This window comes from Melospiza melodia, chromosome 9 (genome assembly GCF_035770615.1).
Source record: "Melospiza melodia melodia isolate bMelMel2 chromosome 9, bMelMel2.pri, whole genome shotgun sequence".
In the NCBI taxonomy this organism is placed as follows: domain Eukaryota; kingdom Metazoa; phylum Chordata; class Aves; order Passeriformes; family Passerellidae; genus Melospiza; species Melospiza melodia.
This window is the reverse complement of record NC_086202.1, coordinates 2,634,419-2,650,700: the sequence shown is the minus strand read 5'-3', so window position 1 is coordinate 2,650,700 and position 16,282 is coordinate 2,634,419. Positions and strand designations below refer to the sequence as shown.

Below are 16,282 nucleotides of genomic sequence, written 5' to 3'. Positions count from 1 at the left end.
GCAGGGAGTTTGTGAGGTGAGGAGCAGGGAAGGAGTAGAAATAAAGGCAGAAATAAAGGAGGAGGAACAGAAGCTCGAGAGGGCACTGGGAACAGCTTTGCCCTTGGAATCCCAGCATGGTTTGGGTTTTGAGGGACCTTAAATCCCACCCAGTGCCACCCCCTGGCATGGGCAGGGACACCTTCCACCATTCCAGGGTGCTCCAAGCCCATCCAACCTGGCCTTGGGCACTGCCAGGGTGGCAAGTGGGGCTGGGGCTTGGAGCAGCCTGGGACAGTGCAATTTGTGGGTGGGACTGGTTTGGCTTTAAGGTCTCTCCCAAACCATTCCTTTCTAGGATTCCATGTTAATACTTCAGTTCTTTGCTAATAACTTTGAGGCAGTCAGGGCAGGTTTGGTTTACTGGAGGTAACTGGTTTCAGACTGGGCAATTTGCAGGCTTGAGGGATATTCCATGCTGTCCCTATCTTGCATATCAAAACCCATTAAATGGCCACATTTTTGCCTTGATTCAGTTTGTAATTTGTGTTTGAATCTTGAATGGATGTTCAGTTTTTGTTTGCAGAGAGCAGGGGATGTAGAATGTTTCCCATCTCTCTGCTTTATGATTCCCTGCAGCCTCAAAAATCAGGAACCTCTTCCCCATTTGGGCTTGTCTCTATTTAGCTCCCAGCCATATGTGCCTGTTGTGTCTTTCTCTGCTGCATTAAAGAGCTTTTAATAATGGGTATTTTCTCTCTGTGAAGGTTCTCCCACTATAATCAAGCCAGCTTTGGATAATCTGAACAGACTGAAGTCTTTAAGTTTCACAGTTAGATATCCTTTTTCCAGAGTCTTGGAGTCATTATGTTCTTTTCCTGCATCTTCTGCAGTTTTTCGTTGTTTTTTTTTTTTTTTTCAAGTGGAGAATTTTATTGTAATTATTTAATTATTCCTAGCTTAGCTGAGTGTTGCCAAGGAAAGTTTGTATATGCTGCTGGCAGTATTTAATATCCACAGTTCCAGGCTTCATAAACATTTGAGTTATTTAACTTCCTATCAAGTTTAGGTCTTTGCTGGTGTTTCACTGTCCTTTAGAAGTTACCTGTGGACTTGTATGGCACTGATGTGCCCAGTGAGGGATTTTCAAGTGTTGCTGTGGAGGTTTAAGCAGGGAGAGAAAGGATTCTCCCATATGTTGTAGAACTTGAGCCTCTTGCTGTTAAAATGCACCGTTTTCATTCCTGTTCTGCTCAGTGCAGAGGGTCACTGAGCAAAGCTAAACTGGGAATCAATAAAAGGACATTTTCCCCTTGGATGCCTGAAAACAGCATGACCCAAGTTTTAAGATAACATAAACCCAAACATTTACATCTATTTAGCTCCTTAAAGCTGAGTGCAACATTCAGAATATTCAGTGTTCTGTGCTGTAGGAAGTTAGGCTCCTATTCCAGAGCTGCTGTAGACTTACCCTCTGAATTCCTACTGATAATTGCAATTTATCCTGTGTTCCCAAGCCTCCAAACCTGATTTCTCCCCCATTTTCCCCCCACAACAGCAGGACAACAGGGAAATGTTCCGCAGCGTCCGGCACATGATTTACGACCTGATCGAGTGGAGATCCCAAATCCTCTCTGGGACCCTGCCCCAAGACGAGCTCAAGGAGCTGAAAAAGAAAGTGACTGCCAAAATTGATTATGGCAACAGGTTTGTGAGCAGCATTTCCCCAGTTTTTCTGCCTGAATCCTGATCGCCCTGTGTAAGACACATCAGCTGTCAGTGAGTTCTTGGAGGATTCTTTCTTTTCCCCCTGGAGCTGTAGATGAAATATTTGTGTACTCACACTTCTGTTACAGCAAGATAAAGATTGAAGTTGAGGCAGCATCTTTAAAGTGTAATATGTAAAGTGGAATCCATCTCTCTCTCGATGGTATCATCAATTTGACAGTGGTAAGAAGCTGTAATTTTTTAAGGCCAATTCAAAAGTGCAAGTATTGCCTGCATGAAAATAGAATTTTAAACTCCACTTGCTTCTGTGGCACAAACAGTTGTCACCCTGTGAGCACCACCAGCTGCCTGTGCCCTCGAGTCACTCAGCTGTAATGTGATGTTGAAGGATTTGGCTCAGAAGCACCATTTAGCTCTTGGTTCCTCTCCTTCCACAGCATCCAGCTGGTGGCACGAGATGAGCAGGGAGATTTCATAAAAGAAAAGACTGTTTAACACAAGAGAGTGGAAGTTGGGAAGGAAATATTGCCCCAAAAAGCAGTGCAGGTTGCATGTGTTGGGTATTTCAGTGATTCAGATGTATTCTCTCCCCAGATGGTTGGCTGGGTTTAAAGACAATTTCTGTAAATACAAATTTTAGATTATAACTTGTCTGTACAATTATAATTTTGCATTTTGATCAAAAAAAAAAAGAAATCAAATCTTACTCCTCATCATTGGGAGCAGTGTTTTGAATACTGAGAGACAAAATGTTGTAGTGCTCCCTTCAGTCCTGCCCATTGTGTGGGATCCTGTTGTCCTGCACACCTGGGGAGTGAAAAAATTTGTATCAACCCAGTCTCTCAATGCTTTGTGATGCAAATCTGTCACCACATTTCATTTATTTGTGTTGAATTCCTTAAGAACTGCCAAACTTGCAGTATTTCTGCTTGTGTACTTTATCAGCAAAACCTGTGATTAAAAAAAAATTAAAAAATAATCAGTGACTGCATTCAGTCAGTAATTATCATTTGTAATCTGAGGTATGGACAGTGGTACCTCTGCAGACAATTACCCAGGTGTTGTTGGGATTATTTGTTTGGCTACTGGATTCCACCATCTGCCCAAGGAGTTGGTGAAAGTTGCTGTGAATAACCTCCAGATGCTCAGCCTTCAAATCCAGTGGAACATCTTGTGCTGTGCTTTGTATTTGTAATGTTCTGATGGGCTAATTAAGTGATCAGAAGGTTCTCTGGGGAGTGCAGAGGGAGGTGAATGTGAACTTCTGAGTAAATGCTCATCCCTGAAAGATAACATATGTTCCTAATAAAACCCTAAACCCTTCACTTGTGCCTAAAAGGAGCATGAATGGGGATTTTAGGATCCAGACAGAATGAATTCATTATCTGCTTTATGAATACTGGGTCACCTTTGAGGTCCCAGTTCAAATAATTCTAAATGTTTTCTGTCCTAATCATGTCCTAACCTTTCCTGACTTGTGAAACACTGATTTGTAAACAAGTTTTTTTTTTTCCTTCTGTAAATAGAGACAGAAGTTTTGCACCATATTGTCAGAATAACTGAGGAAGCAAAAATGGCCTTAGGAATCTGTATTTTTAATATCTTTCTGAAATTGGGTCAGGTAATTTTGTTGTGAAAATGCCTTTTTTTTTGTTCAGTTGCAAATATCTGTAACTGGGACACTTAGGAAAAAAAATCAGATTTTTTTTTTCCTAAGCATCATTTGCAAGTTAAAGGCTAAAACAAAGGAATTGAATCAAAGGAGAGTTTGCTTCGACTCCTTTGACAGCCTGTGCAAACATTGGTGTGTTGTAGTCTGGGTTATGAGACTTTGCCTGAATTTCTGGGCTTTTCCCCTGGCCCAGGAGCTTCTCCCATGGAAGGGCTCTGGCAGTTCCAGTGCTCTGTGGGTGTTTCTCCTGCTGTGGCTGCTGTCCAGGGAACAGTAGTAGGGAGGAAGAAAACAACCTTGGCTGCTTTTCTGTTTGCTTTCAATGATGAAACCATTTTCTCACCAGAAAATTCATCTGGGAGTGAGATGTTCTGGGGATGCTGGAGAGTTTTGTGATGTCTGGGTCCAGCTCCAGAGCAGAGCTTCAAAATCTGCTGCCTCCACCCTGCAGCTTGAGTGATCTCTGTCTCCCCTGCAATTAATGCAGTGCAGTTAATTGGAAAGGTTTGGGTGGTGAACCCACTCAAGGGTTTAACATTTCCAGGGGTGAGGAATCCTCCAAGTCCATGGAAATATCTCTGTTTCCAAGTCCTTGCAGGTTATGCCCAAATGGAATTTACTGTCAGATGAATAATGAACCCCTGTGTGACTTATCAGACACAGAAAATTTGGTTTAATCTCATTGATCAAACATATTTCAACTCTAAAGTTAGAGCAGCTCCACTGGGAGAGCTGACCATGGAGTTAAAAGGAAATAAGGACACATTTGTTGGGGTGGAGGTGACAAAGGCAGTCTTAGGGAAGGGACCTGGTTTTGTAACCCTTGGTGCTGCTGGAAAATGTGGAGAAAAGTGAAAGGTTTTTCCTGAGCCTGGGTTTGATTGTGGCAGAAAGCTTCCTCTCTGCAGAAGGTAATTATGGATGTTAACACCCTGCTGACAGAGATCTGGCTTCTGCTTTCAAAAAGGAAACAACTTCTGCCTCATCTTGTGGGGTGTGGGTAAAACATGAATTGGGAGTGGGAGACATGACCTGTGTGTGCTGGGACTTGGTTGTTCAGGCTCTTGGATAAATCAGAGCAGGAGACCAAGTCTGTGGCAAATTTATTTGTTTAAGAAGTTGCTTCCCCAGCTGTTGTGCTGTTTCATTTCCATCCCTTCTCCCTGTGCTGTGGGAATAAGTGACTTGGATCCCCAGGTTGCTGACATGTTAAATTGCATTAGCACGTCTCAGGTAGTTTCTTTTCCATCACGTCAGGTGTGCAAGTTAAACATTTGGCAGGTGCTTTTTAGGCATTCCTTTCAGCACTTGTTAATCCACAAACATGTTTTCTGTCTTGCTTAGAATTCTGGATTTAGATCTGGTGGTTAGAGATGAAGATGGCAACATTTTGGACCCAGAGCAGACCAGCACCATCAGCCTTTTCAGAGCACATGAAATCGCTTCCAAGCAAGTGGAGGAGAGGCTGCAGGAGGAAAAAGTGAGAGACTCTGTGGCTTTTCCCTGGGAAACACAAGGCTGTAAACTAATTGGATGACTGTTATTTTTAGCGTTGGTAATGAGGGATTTGATGTGTTTATGAAGAATTATCAGGCTTAAAAATTTTGTAAGAAGTTTTGTCTTAGGCTGTTTTTTTTTTCATCCTTTAAAGGCTTTAGTAGAATTTATGGTTCAGACCTGTATGAATAAATCAGCTGCATTTGTAGGCTAATATCAGATGTGCATGTGAGAGGTTTGTAAGGTAGGTTGTCATCAAAGTTTCTATTTGAGAATCACAAAGACTAAAATCTTCATTCTTGTGTGGCTTCTTTATGCCAATCCTAAAAACTTGTTGTTGAAATAAAAGGGGCAAATTTAAAGCCCTTCTCAGTCTTGAATTGTCAGCACCTTTGCAGTTCAAAATCCTTATTTTTAAAAGGAAGAACTTTTCTGTTTCTTTTTATTGTGTATTGCTGGATTTTTTTCAGATATGTTTGAGGCTCTGTTTCTTCTCCATTTGTTTCTCTCTCCTTAATAAGTGAAGACATCTTTTCTTCCTTTTTCTCTTCTTTTTTATTTTAACTTTTTCCTTATGGTGCAGCATTTCAAGACAGATCCAGAAAATCTCTGTCATAAAACTTAACAGAAAAAAGATCACAGGAGCAGGCACTCAATGGAAACCTCCTCTTCTTTCTGGAAGGTTTTAGCAAAGTTTTATAGCAGTTGGATGTCTGTTGGGCTAAGTTAAACTTTATTTTGTTCTTCAATTGCAGTCTCAGAAGCAGAATATTGATATCAACAGACAAGCCAAGTTTGCTGCCACTCCTTCATTTGCTTTATTTGTGAATTTAAAAAACGTCGTGTGTAAAATAGGAGAAGATGCAGAAGTGCTGATGTCTCTGTATGACCCCCTGGAATCCAAATTCATCAGGTCAGGGCCATTTTTATCTGTGCTCACTCAGGGGTGGTACTGAGGGACTTCTGGGGCTTAGCAAAGTCAAATCTCTGGAAAGCAGAGGTGCAGATCCCTTCACTTGGGACACGTTTCAGGGTCTTGCTGTGCTTGTGGAAATTCAGAGGTGAGCACACCTGCAAGGGCTGTGCCCTTGCTGAGCTTCAGAATTGCCACACTTGGTTGCTGAGGAGCTGCTTTCTTTATAAAAATTGTGTGCACTAAGGGAAATGCCAGCTCCCTGCTCAATATTTGTTTCCTTAGGATAAGGAAATTGGGTTGAAAAGTCTCCTGTGAATTCTGAAGTTGATTTTATCTGCTTAAGTTAAAGGGCAGTCATTGATAGGGTATGGAGGAATGGCTTTAAGCTGAAAGAGGGTGGATTTAGATGGGATATTAGGAAGAAATCCTTTCCTGGGAGGGTGGTGAGGCACTGGCATGGGTTTCCCGGAGAGGTTATGGACTCCCAGTCCCTGGCAGTGCCTAAGGTCAGGTTGGACAGGACTTGGAGCAGCCTGGGGCAGTGGGAGGTGTCCCTGCCATGGCAGGGGATGGAATGGGATGTTCTTCATGATCCCTTCCAGCCCAAAGCATTCTGTGCTTCTGTTGCTCTATGATTAAAACGAAAAGTCTTCAAAATGTTGTTCTTTTCAGTGAGAACTACCTGGTGAGGTGGTCGAGCTGTGGCCTCCCCAAGGACATTGACAGGCTGCACAACCTGAGGGCTGTGTTCACCGTGAGTGTGCCCTGCCCAGGGCCTGGCAGCTGCCCTGGCGTGGGGATGGGCTGGGTGGGACCAGCCTGGGGCACCCCTGCAGGGAGACACAGAGCTGGGGAGGGCCTGGAGGGCAAGGGAGAGTGGCTGCTACTGCTGGAAGGCAGGGTTAGGTGAGATATTGGGAAGTAGGAATTGTTCCCTGGGAGGGTGGGCAGGCCCTGGCACAAAGTGCCCAGAGCAGCTGTGGCTGCCCCTGGATCCCTGCAAGTGTCCAAGGCCAAGTTGGAGCCCCCTGGGACAGTGGAAGGTGTCCCTGCTCACTGCTGGGATGGGAATAAGATGATTTTGAAGATCCCTTCCAACCCAAACTGTTCCATGATTCTGTGCTCCTGGGGGCTTGCAGGAGACATTTCTCCTAAGTGGCTGCTAAATGTTCTCAACACCTGGGAAAAACCAAAGTGAATTTTTGAACTTTTAACTTACTAGAAATGGTTTGACCTCCTAAGGAATTTGCACAGAACTCCGGTAAGATGTTGAAGTACTGTTACAAAAGCTGCTCAGCTCTAAGAGCACTTTTTGTTAGAGGCTTGCACAGCAAAGGCAAATTCTGAGCAGCAAAGCCTCTGCCTGCTGAAATGGAACTTGAAATTCAGCCATTAGAAAGCAGCCTGATGTCACTCCTGTTTGTAGGACCTGGGCAGCAAGGACCTGAAGAGGGAGAAGATCAGTTTTGTGTGTCAGATCGTGCGTGTGGGCAGGATGGAGCTGCGGGACAACAACACCAGGAAGCTGACGTCGGGGCTGCGCAGGCCCTTCGGGGTGGCAGGTACCTCTGGGGTGCTCTCTCCATCTCCTCCTCAGTCCTTCCATGCAAATTGGGTGGTGGAGCTGCTGTGGGGCTGGATAAACCCAGAGTTGTTCAAATCCCATCAGACTGGTTCCTGTATCCTGTACCCACCAGGGTTTGTGTAGCTGAGATTCCAAAGCTCATTTTCACCCTGTTATTCCATAGACAACTCTGAAATTCCACAGTTGATAATTCCACCCCTCTTCTGAGTCACTGTGGCTTCAGTTCCCCAGGGGTTTCCCTCTTCCCACGTTGCTGAGTTCATTCAGTGCCCTTGGTTTGTCTTTGCAGTGATGGATGTTACCGACATCATTAACGGCAAGGTTGATGATGAGGACAAGCAGCACTTCATCCCCTTCCAGCCGTAAGTAGGGAGCAGGTGCAAGAACAAACAGAAAAAAACCCAAGATTTAAACTTTGATTTTTAAAAAAAGCTAATATTTTAAGCTAATTTATTTCCATGGGATATTTTCTCTGCAGTAATATTGTTAATATATCTTTCCTGATATTGGCTGCAACAGTGATATCCCTAGAAACTTTAGGTTTTTTGGAGTTTAAAACATCCATTCCCAGTTTTGAGGCCTTGTTTTCTTTTTGTTTCAAGATGTCAGGGGGAGAATGTGTAAGAGATGAAGTGCTTAAAGTAAGTTCACTGCTGGTTTTGCTCTGCCTGAGATCAATAGAGATCATGTTCCATCCATAAATCCCAAGTTTTTACTTCCATGAAGTGAGGAAAGGTAGAAGGGATAAGGCAAATAAATTTACATGAAGTAAATAAATAAAAAATGAATAAATAATATATTTACATGGATGCTTAGTTCTCCCATTGTGTAATATGCTGGACTTCCATCTGTTTCAAAAGGCAAAACATAGTTATGGGAGCTAAATTCCTTGATTAATGCTCTAATGGATATTCAGATGGGCTTTTAATAGTATTTTTTAAAAAGCTTGGCATAATAAAATCGTAAATTAATTTTGTTTTGAGAAATAGACACAATTCAGGAAGCTGTTGTAGTTTGAAGGTGTAGGGCTGGTGAGAGGACTGCAAAGTGTGCAGGTCCTGACAGGTTAATGACAAAATCAAAGTACAATTCCATTTTTCAAGGAAAATGGGGTTTGGCGAAGAGAAAGATACATTTATTGTGTGGTAAACAACAGCAAAGTTATTTTTTAGCCAGAGTGGAAGTATGCAATGAAAATGAACCTTTCAGAGGGGGTGCTAATGGAACATCCAGTTTTCTGCTCCATTAGCACTGATTCATTTTTCCTGTTCCATATACACAGAGCTTCAAAAAGATGCACAATTTTTTTCTTTTCCCCCTGTAATAAATGAGAACATTCTCCTGAAAAAGTCTATCCCAAAGGACATGAATAAGGTGGAAACCAATGCAGGGTGAACGCTGGTGTTGTTATTTCCAACATAGATTTGGGCTGTGTATATGAGGCACATTTTTCTCCTCATCCCATGCTTTGTTTCTGTTGTACCACATGAATTCTGTTTTCATATCTTTGTTTGTATTCATTCACTGGCCACCAGCACAATGGCTGTCAAAAGCACTTGGCAAGATTTACTTCAGTGCCACCTAATGCTGCTGTTTATTTATCGTCCCCATCTTCTCATTTGTTCACTGAGTTGGGTTGTCTGCTCTTCTCCTCCTTTTCCCTGTGAGATTGATGGGAGCTTTTCCTTCAGGCACTCCACCTGTGCAATGACAGAGGTGACCCTGGAGGTGTTGCAGGGCCAGTCTGCTGTGAATATATTTCAATATTTATAGAAAAGAGAACTGCCTGTGTGGGTTTTCATGAGTAACTGGGGCCTCCCGTGTGGGAGAGCTCCCCCTGCTCCCTGAGGACTGTCCCTGTCCCTGAGGGAGCAGAGCCCTCACAGGTGTGCTGGACTCTCTGTGGTAGATCAGCGTTCTTCTGATTAATGATCTCCCTCTGTCTTTCTTGTTACCTTTCCTGTCCTCTGTCCTGCGTTGACTAATAAATACTCTTTGTCACAACTATGATACGATCTTTTGTGTTCCCTTGTCACTGTGACTTCTGGTTTTCTGTGCCCCTTTGTCTCCTGGTGTTGGTCGTCATGTGCATCCTCCAGGCTAGCGTTGGATGACGCCATTCGACACAAGCAGCTGAACATATCATCCCGTTTTTCACCCAGGGTGGCAGGGGAGAATGATTTCCTGCAGACTGTTATAAACAAAGTGATTGCTGCTAAAGAAGTCAACCACAAGGGTCAGGGTAGGTACTGCTCTTTCTGTGCACTTCGATTTGCTTCATCTCGTGGTGGTTTTGATTTTGGGATCAAAAATTGTCTGTATGCTTTTGTTCCTCCTTTCCCCACTCCTCATGGAATGCTCTTCCCCCTTTCCCATAATTTTTCCCCTGCCCAGTGTGGACTCTGCATGTTGTAGCATTGTTCAGCTCTTGGATGTGTTTATATTTCTGCTGGTGAGGGACCAAGATGATCAAGGGTCTGGACATCTCTGAGCAGAGACTGAGGGAGCTGGGCCTGGTTGCTCTGGGGAGAGGAGACTGAGAGGGAATCTCAATATTCCATATCAATACATCCAGAGGGTGTCAGGGGATGGGGCCAGACCCTTTTCAGTGGTTCCCCATGACAGGATGAGGAGCAGTGGCCATAAAATAAAACACAAGTTCCACCTCACCATGAGGAAGAACTCCTTCCCATGGAGGGTGGCAGAGCTCTGAAACAGCTGCCCAGGGAGGACGTGGAGTTTCCCTTTGTGCAGACATTCCCAACCCACCTGAACACGTTCCTGTGTCACCTGCTCCCCTTGGCAGGACTGGGTGATCTCCAGAGATCTCTCCAGATCTACAGAGGTCCCTTCCAGCCCCACCTGTCCCATGACAGATCCTGTGCTGGAGGTGATGACTCAAGGACTCACCTCTTGTGCCCTTGAGCTGTGGATTTTTTACCTCTCCATGCTGAAGGAAGGGGATATTCCCTCCCTTCTCTTCCTTCCCCATATTCTTGCTCTCTGCAGCTGCACTTGGAACATTTTGCTCCTTCCCCAGGAGACCTGAGCTCACAGGAGGTGAGGAGGGAGCCAGGGCCAGGCCACCCCCCTGAAACCTTCCCTGGTAGCTTTTCCAGGCCACTGCTCTGGGTTGATTTATTTTTGTGTGTGATCCCGTGATCATGATGTGGCTGTGCCCAGTTATTCCAATGCTGGCTTCAGTATCTTCTGGGAATTCTGGATTAATGCAGAGCTATGCTGATTCATACAGAGTTTCCACCAAACACTCTGTGAATATCTGTATCGCTCCATATCTGGCCAAACCCCAGGAAAACAGCACACTTTCCCGCGATTTTTGCACTAATTAATAGCAAACAAAATTTTATATAAACCTTCCTTTTAAATTCTCCTTTAGCTAATGAGGAAATTTTTATCTGCTTCCCGTCCTTGTTTTCACCTGTGGCCAGTGTGTATCCCACAGGAGGAAAGATTTCAGTGTCTTTGATTCATTTCCCTAAAAACAAATGCCCAGACAAACAGAAAAAGGATCAGGAGTTGTTCCTCAGCCAGTCAGTGCAGGTACAGTTGCAGCTCAGTGAAGTAGCAGCTGTCAGAACCATCCCTGGCAGCAAATCAGCCCAGAAACTCTGACAGAGATACCGTGGAAAAGACAAGCTGCCAAGTGTACACAAAATGAATGTACAGTTAATTCTCTAACAGGGTAACCCACAATTTATTTCGTGGATGAATATTTTTGGGGTGTTTTTCATAGCTTTTAATTTTAGGATTTTCTTCTGCAAATTGCTGCTGTGATTATTTTGTGCTTAAACTTGATTGCCAGCCACTTCACCAAGTGGAGGCTTCTTTGGGTTGAGTTTCTTTTTTATTTTTATGGGTTTTTTTCCATTTTGGCATCTTTCTTTTTCCTGTAACAAATGTGCCTGATGTTAGTTGGCAAGCAGCAGCTTTTTAGTGGCTTCTTCTGCTGCTGAGCAGAAAAATATCAGCTGTGTGAAGCTGATGCTGTAGATTTGTGTGCTCAGAGCAGTAAAAACAGCTTTATGGGGTGGCGATCAATCAGTTTGGGGCGTGGATCTGCTGCTGTTGCTTGCTTGGAATCCTTAGGTCTCTCCATGCAAATCATCCTTGCTCCTTCTCTTTTTTCCCCATGGAAGATAAACATCTCATTACAAAGAACATGGAACATAATCAGAAATATTTCTGTGTGCTGTACTCATATTTTTGTGTGAAGTGATGAGATCTGTTCAGTGTTTGAAAATATTTTCTATTTTTTTAGGAAAGGAAGATCAGTTATCTTAATGTACCTAACTATTTTAACCTTTTTACATTTTTCAAGTTCTAGAAAGAAATCTTCAGTAAGTAGGAATAAATCCCAGCAGTTTCATAACTGGGTTTTTTTTATACAACAGGTCTGTGGGTGACTTTGAAACTTCTTCCAGGAGATATCCATCAGATTAGGAAAGAGTTTCCACACTTAGTGGACAGGTCAACAGCAGTGGCTCGGAAAATGGGCTTTCCTGAGATAATCATGCCTGGTAAGGCACTTAATTAATGCTGCTTTGTTATGTTTTAACCTGCTTTAAATGGCTGTATGTATGGGAGGTTTTGGAGGAAAAAATAATTAAAGATGAATATGAGATATGGTATGCATTAAAAAAAAATCATCAAAAGTTAAAAATAATTAAAAATAAATGTAAAATACTTTGGTAATACCAGCATCAATAAATAAAGCTCCCACCCCCATCAAGAAGACAGAAAATCCCAGTGAGAATGGAAATTCTCTGTTTTTTTCCCAGTTAAAAAGAATGTGCACAAAGTACACACTTTGTATTATCCCCATAGCAAGGGCATATGTAAAACTCCTCTCCTGTGCTGAATCCAAAGCAGATTTTTGAGGCACAGGCTTGATTTAGAGATAGCAGCTCTCTTAGGGTTTGTACCAGATCTGGGTAATGCATCTGAGAGAGCCCACATCATTTTTTAAAAATCCATGTATTCTGTGCATGTTCAGTTCAGGTGTTTACAAAAAAAAAAAAAAACAACACAAAAACAAATCAAAAGCCATGAAAACCAACCCAAAAACGTGGTGCTTCTCCAAATAAAAACTGCCATGAGCAAGAGCAGAGCCTGCAGTGTCCTTTGCAGACTGATGGGCTCTGGGGATCCGTGAGATGTTTCCAGAGCCCACCCCAGTTCCAGGTCTCCCTGTGGCTGCTGGCAGATGTCTGTCAGCTGTTTCACAGTCTCCTCTACAAGTGGGAGTGCCTCAGCACCTTGTTTGCATCCTGTGCTGGCTCATAAAATTATTGGAAATCCCCAGCTCATTGTCAGAATTTCATTTGAATTGGGTGGAACTGAGGAGCATTTTTAGCCATAAATCTAACTACAACCCCCAGGCCAGCAAAACCATCAAACCTCTTCCTGCTGTAACAAATTAGAGACCTCTTGTAGGCTGTTAAAATATTTTCAATTGCAAAATACCTTTGTATGGGATAAATGTGTTGAAACTTTTTCTTTCAAGTGAATACTGAGAGAAGTTGTGTAAAAATGAAATCAATGGAAATGGGGTGTTTGAAATGGTCTGCCATTGTTTCTGTGTGTCCTTGGTTGCCCAAATGCTTGGGTTTACTGTGAGAATTGTGGGTTATTTTGTGCTTTGCTTTCCCTTGTAGGAGATGTTAGAAATGACATCTATGTCACCTTGGTGCAGGGAGATTTTGACAAAGGCAGTAAAACCACAGCAAAGAATGTGGAAGTCACAGTGTCTGTTTATGATGAAGATGGCAAGAGATTAGAGGTATTAAAGCATTTAATGTCTGGGGGCTTTTTGGTTTTGATACATATCATGTTAAGCCTTTTCAACAGCTGTATTTGTCAGCTTAAGGTCCCAGGTTTTATTTTCAACCAAACTTTTGTCATCATTAAATGCATCTTGCCTTATCCATGCATGCATTTTGGTACCAATTTCATGAAGAGCCTTCTCTCTTATTCTGACCTACTTCACTGATTTATTTTTTGTTTATTTGACTGAAAAAGTGGAGTTCAGGTGACATAAATGCTTCCCCTTGTGTTTGTTTTTGCAGAGTGTTATTTTTCCTGGTGCTGGTGATGAAGCCATCTCAGAGTACAAGTCAGTGATCTATTACCAAGTAAAGCAGCCTCGCTGGTTTGAGACTGTAAAGGTATTTAAACTGTTAAAATAACTTCTCTGGGTGTTAATGTGCCATTAATACAGCTTCCAGTGGGAAACAAAAGTGGGGAAATGCAGTGCCTGTGTTCAGCAGGGCAAGGAATAGCTCAGCTAAGAGAGGCTTTGACTTTTATTGCATATTGAATTTTATTTCAGCCATTGCTCAGGATGACTGGTGTGGGGAAACTCCAGCACCTCTGCAGGAATGGTTTGCTCTCTTTCCATGGAGCTGACCTAGAGCAGGATATTAAGGCTAAAACACATTTGCCATGGTGTTAGACTCATCACTGGGGAGCAGGTTGTGCTTTAAGCCTGCTCATTTTGCTGCAGTAATAACCTTTCCACTGCCACTTTTGGAGATTGCAAACCTGGAATCCTTTCAGTCTGTCTGTGAGCAGGGGCTGTGTGCTCACAGGGGCCTTGCAGCTGCTCCCCACACCAGAATTTTCACTCCAAAGGTGCCTCATTGTGTCTGTAGGCAGAAAAGGGCTGTTAGAATGGCAGAGGATGGATGTGCCCCTGGGATTGTCACTCACTGATCACTTGGAAGGTGTCTGGATGGGGTTGGGCAAGGCTGAAGGTGCTGCCCTGACCGTTTCATTCTCCTCCCCTTGTCTTGCACTCATCACTGTTTGGGCTCTGCTTTAAGCCTGCTCATTTTGCTGGGTAATAACCTCTCCACTGCCATGTTTGGAGGTTGATGGTGGCTTTCTGGAATCCATTCAGTCTCTGCAGCAGTGGGAGCAGGGGCTGTGTGCTCACAGGGGCCTTGCAGCTGCTCCCCACACCAGAATTTTCATTCCAAAGGTGCCTCATTGTGTCTGTAGACAGAAAGGATGGCAGAGGATGGATGTGCTGCTGGGATTGTCACTCACTGATCACTTGGAAGGTGTCTGGATGGGGTTGGGGGGGGCTGGAGGTGCTGCCCTGACCATTTCCTTGTCCTCTCCTGGTGCCAGGTTGCCATCCCCATCGAGGACGTGAACCGCAGCCACCTGAGGTTCACCTTCCGCCACAGATCCTCCCAGGACTGTGAGTAACTCAGCCTCTCCTCCATGCCTCAGGCTTAGCTTTTGTATTTTCCCATTCTGGGCTGCTTTAGTGTGTGGGTCTGGGCTCACATCAGGGATGCTGAGCTCTGTGCACAGAGCAGGGAGACAAAACAATTCCTGCTCCAGCTGGGCACCAAGGACAAATGACCCAAATCTCAGCCCAGGAGCACAAACCCCGTGGGCTGCAGAGAGAAAAACAAGCAGGGTGGGACTGCAGGGGCTAAAGCTGGAATGGGACAATGAACTGCAAGGTGCAAATGGAGCAGAACTGATCCCAGGGACAGAGCCCGTGCCCGGCCGTGCATTTTGGGGCCATTTTGGTTCATCTTGGGTGCAGCCCTGGCTGGGCTCTGGTGCTGCCCAAGGTGGATCCATGGAGGAGATGCTTTGAATCAATCCCTGCTTTATTCTGGAGCTCTGCCCAGCCTCTGCTCTAGGGCAGGTTGCACAAGGCATCATCCTTGGGAATTCCTGGAGCTGGGATGCCATTCCCACATTCCCAATCCAGAACTGATTATTCCCATTATTTTTAGTGCAGGATTATATTTGTGACACTTTGTCATAGCTCAGCTCCTTTTTCCTGTTGCATCTTCCTCACTCTTACCTATCCTGATTTTTTCCTTCCCTGCCCAGTTTTTTCCCCCAAAGGGAACAAATGCAATTTTTTACTGGGTTACTAATGGAGTAAAGCTTTTCATTAATAACTCAGAGGGTTGTGGTATTTTGTATCTTAGAGGTAGGGAGTAATTAAGATCTTCAGCAAATGGGAATGTGAAAGTCTACAGTTGGTTTAGCATCAGGAATTGAAGACTTTGGGATTAAGAAAATTAATAAAATAATCTAGACAATGACACTTTTTAAGGAAAACAATGTTCCAAAATTCAGTGTCATTCTTATCAGAATTTTGATTGTGTGCTACAAATTATTAGAGTCAGAATTGTTATTAGAATGACTTAAATATTTAGATTGGCCACAGCCTAAATATTTAAGAGGTCACTACTAAATATCAACAAGAGCCCCTTCCAGGGCTTTCTCCCAGGCTCCTTGGGCTGCCTCAAGGTGATGACACTTTCCTTCTGGCTTTACTTCTCTGCTTACTTTGTGATCTCTCCTTTGTCTCTTGCTTTCTTGTTTTAAACTTTTGCCAACAGATTTAACCAAGAAGAACCTGAATGCATTTTTTAGTTCCTGTTGGCTGCAGAATGGGTCAGCTTTCAAAATACTGAGGCACTTCATCTGCATTTATGGATCCAGTTTTTGTTTTGTTTCTAATGTTCCCCCTGCAAATGTCTGTCCTCAGGGCTCTGTGCTCTGATGAGATCCTCAGTGCTGGTGTTTAATCTTTATTCCAGCTCCCAAACACTGCCATTCTTCTAAAAACCTGGCCTTTCTCAGTGCATCACATTTCTGTTTTGTTTTTAAAATTTGCCTTTATAAAGCTTTCCAAAAAGAACAGACAGAATATGGAAATAACAAGCATCTGGTTATTGTTGATGTATTCATTTGGCTTTTTTTTTTTTTTGGTTCTGTCTTGCTTTTAGAAGACTTCTCCAGTTATTTATGCACTTAATTTACATGAGAGTTTTTGCTGTGGTCCCTCACTGACAAGTTGTCCATGTTTGTGAGATTTAGGTGTCCTGACTGTAGAAATAATTATGTA

General features: G+C 43.4%; 1 protein-coding gene across 5 annotated transcripts in view; it reads left to right on the top strand.

Moving 5' to 3' along the window:
• DOCK1 (dedicator of cytokinesis 1) overlaps positions 1 to 16,282 on the top strand; it is a 283,605-nt gene that overhangs the window by 34,216 nt on the left and 233,107 nt on the right. For 3 of the 5 annotated variants that reach the window (XM_063163002.1, XM_063163001.1, XM_063162999.1), the window contains exons 6-16: positions 1,538 to 1,686; positions 4,724 to 4,859; positions 5,632 to 5,789; positions 6,465 to 6,546; positions 7,219 to 7,354; positions 7,667 to 7,739; positions 9,477 to 9,619; positions 11,790 to 11,915; positions 13,053 to 13,177; positions 13,464 to 13,562; positions 14,530 to 14,602. In XM_063163002.1, the coding sequence (XP_063019072.1) occupies positions 1,538 to 1,686; positions 4,724 to 4,859; positions 5,632 to 5,789; positions 6,465 to 6,546; positions 7,219 to 7,354; positions 7,667 to 7,739; positions 9,477 to 9,619; positions 11,790 to 11,915; positions 13,053 to 13,177; positions 13,464 to 13,562; positions 14,530 to 14,602 (1,300 nt within the window). The remainder of the gene's footprint in view (positions 1 to 1,537; positions 1,687 to 4,723; positions 4,860 to 5,631; positions 5,790 to 6,464; positions 6,547 to 7,218; positions 7,355 to 7,666; positions 7,740 to 9,476; positions 9,620 to 11,789; positions 11,916 to 13,052; positions 13,178 to 13,463; positions 13,563 to 14,529; positions 14,603 to 16,282) is intronic. The other 2 variants (XM_063163003.1, XM_063163000.1) reach the window with 1 other exon arrangement.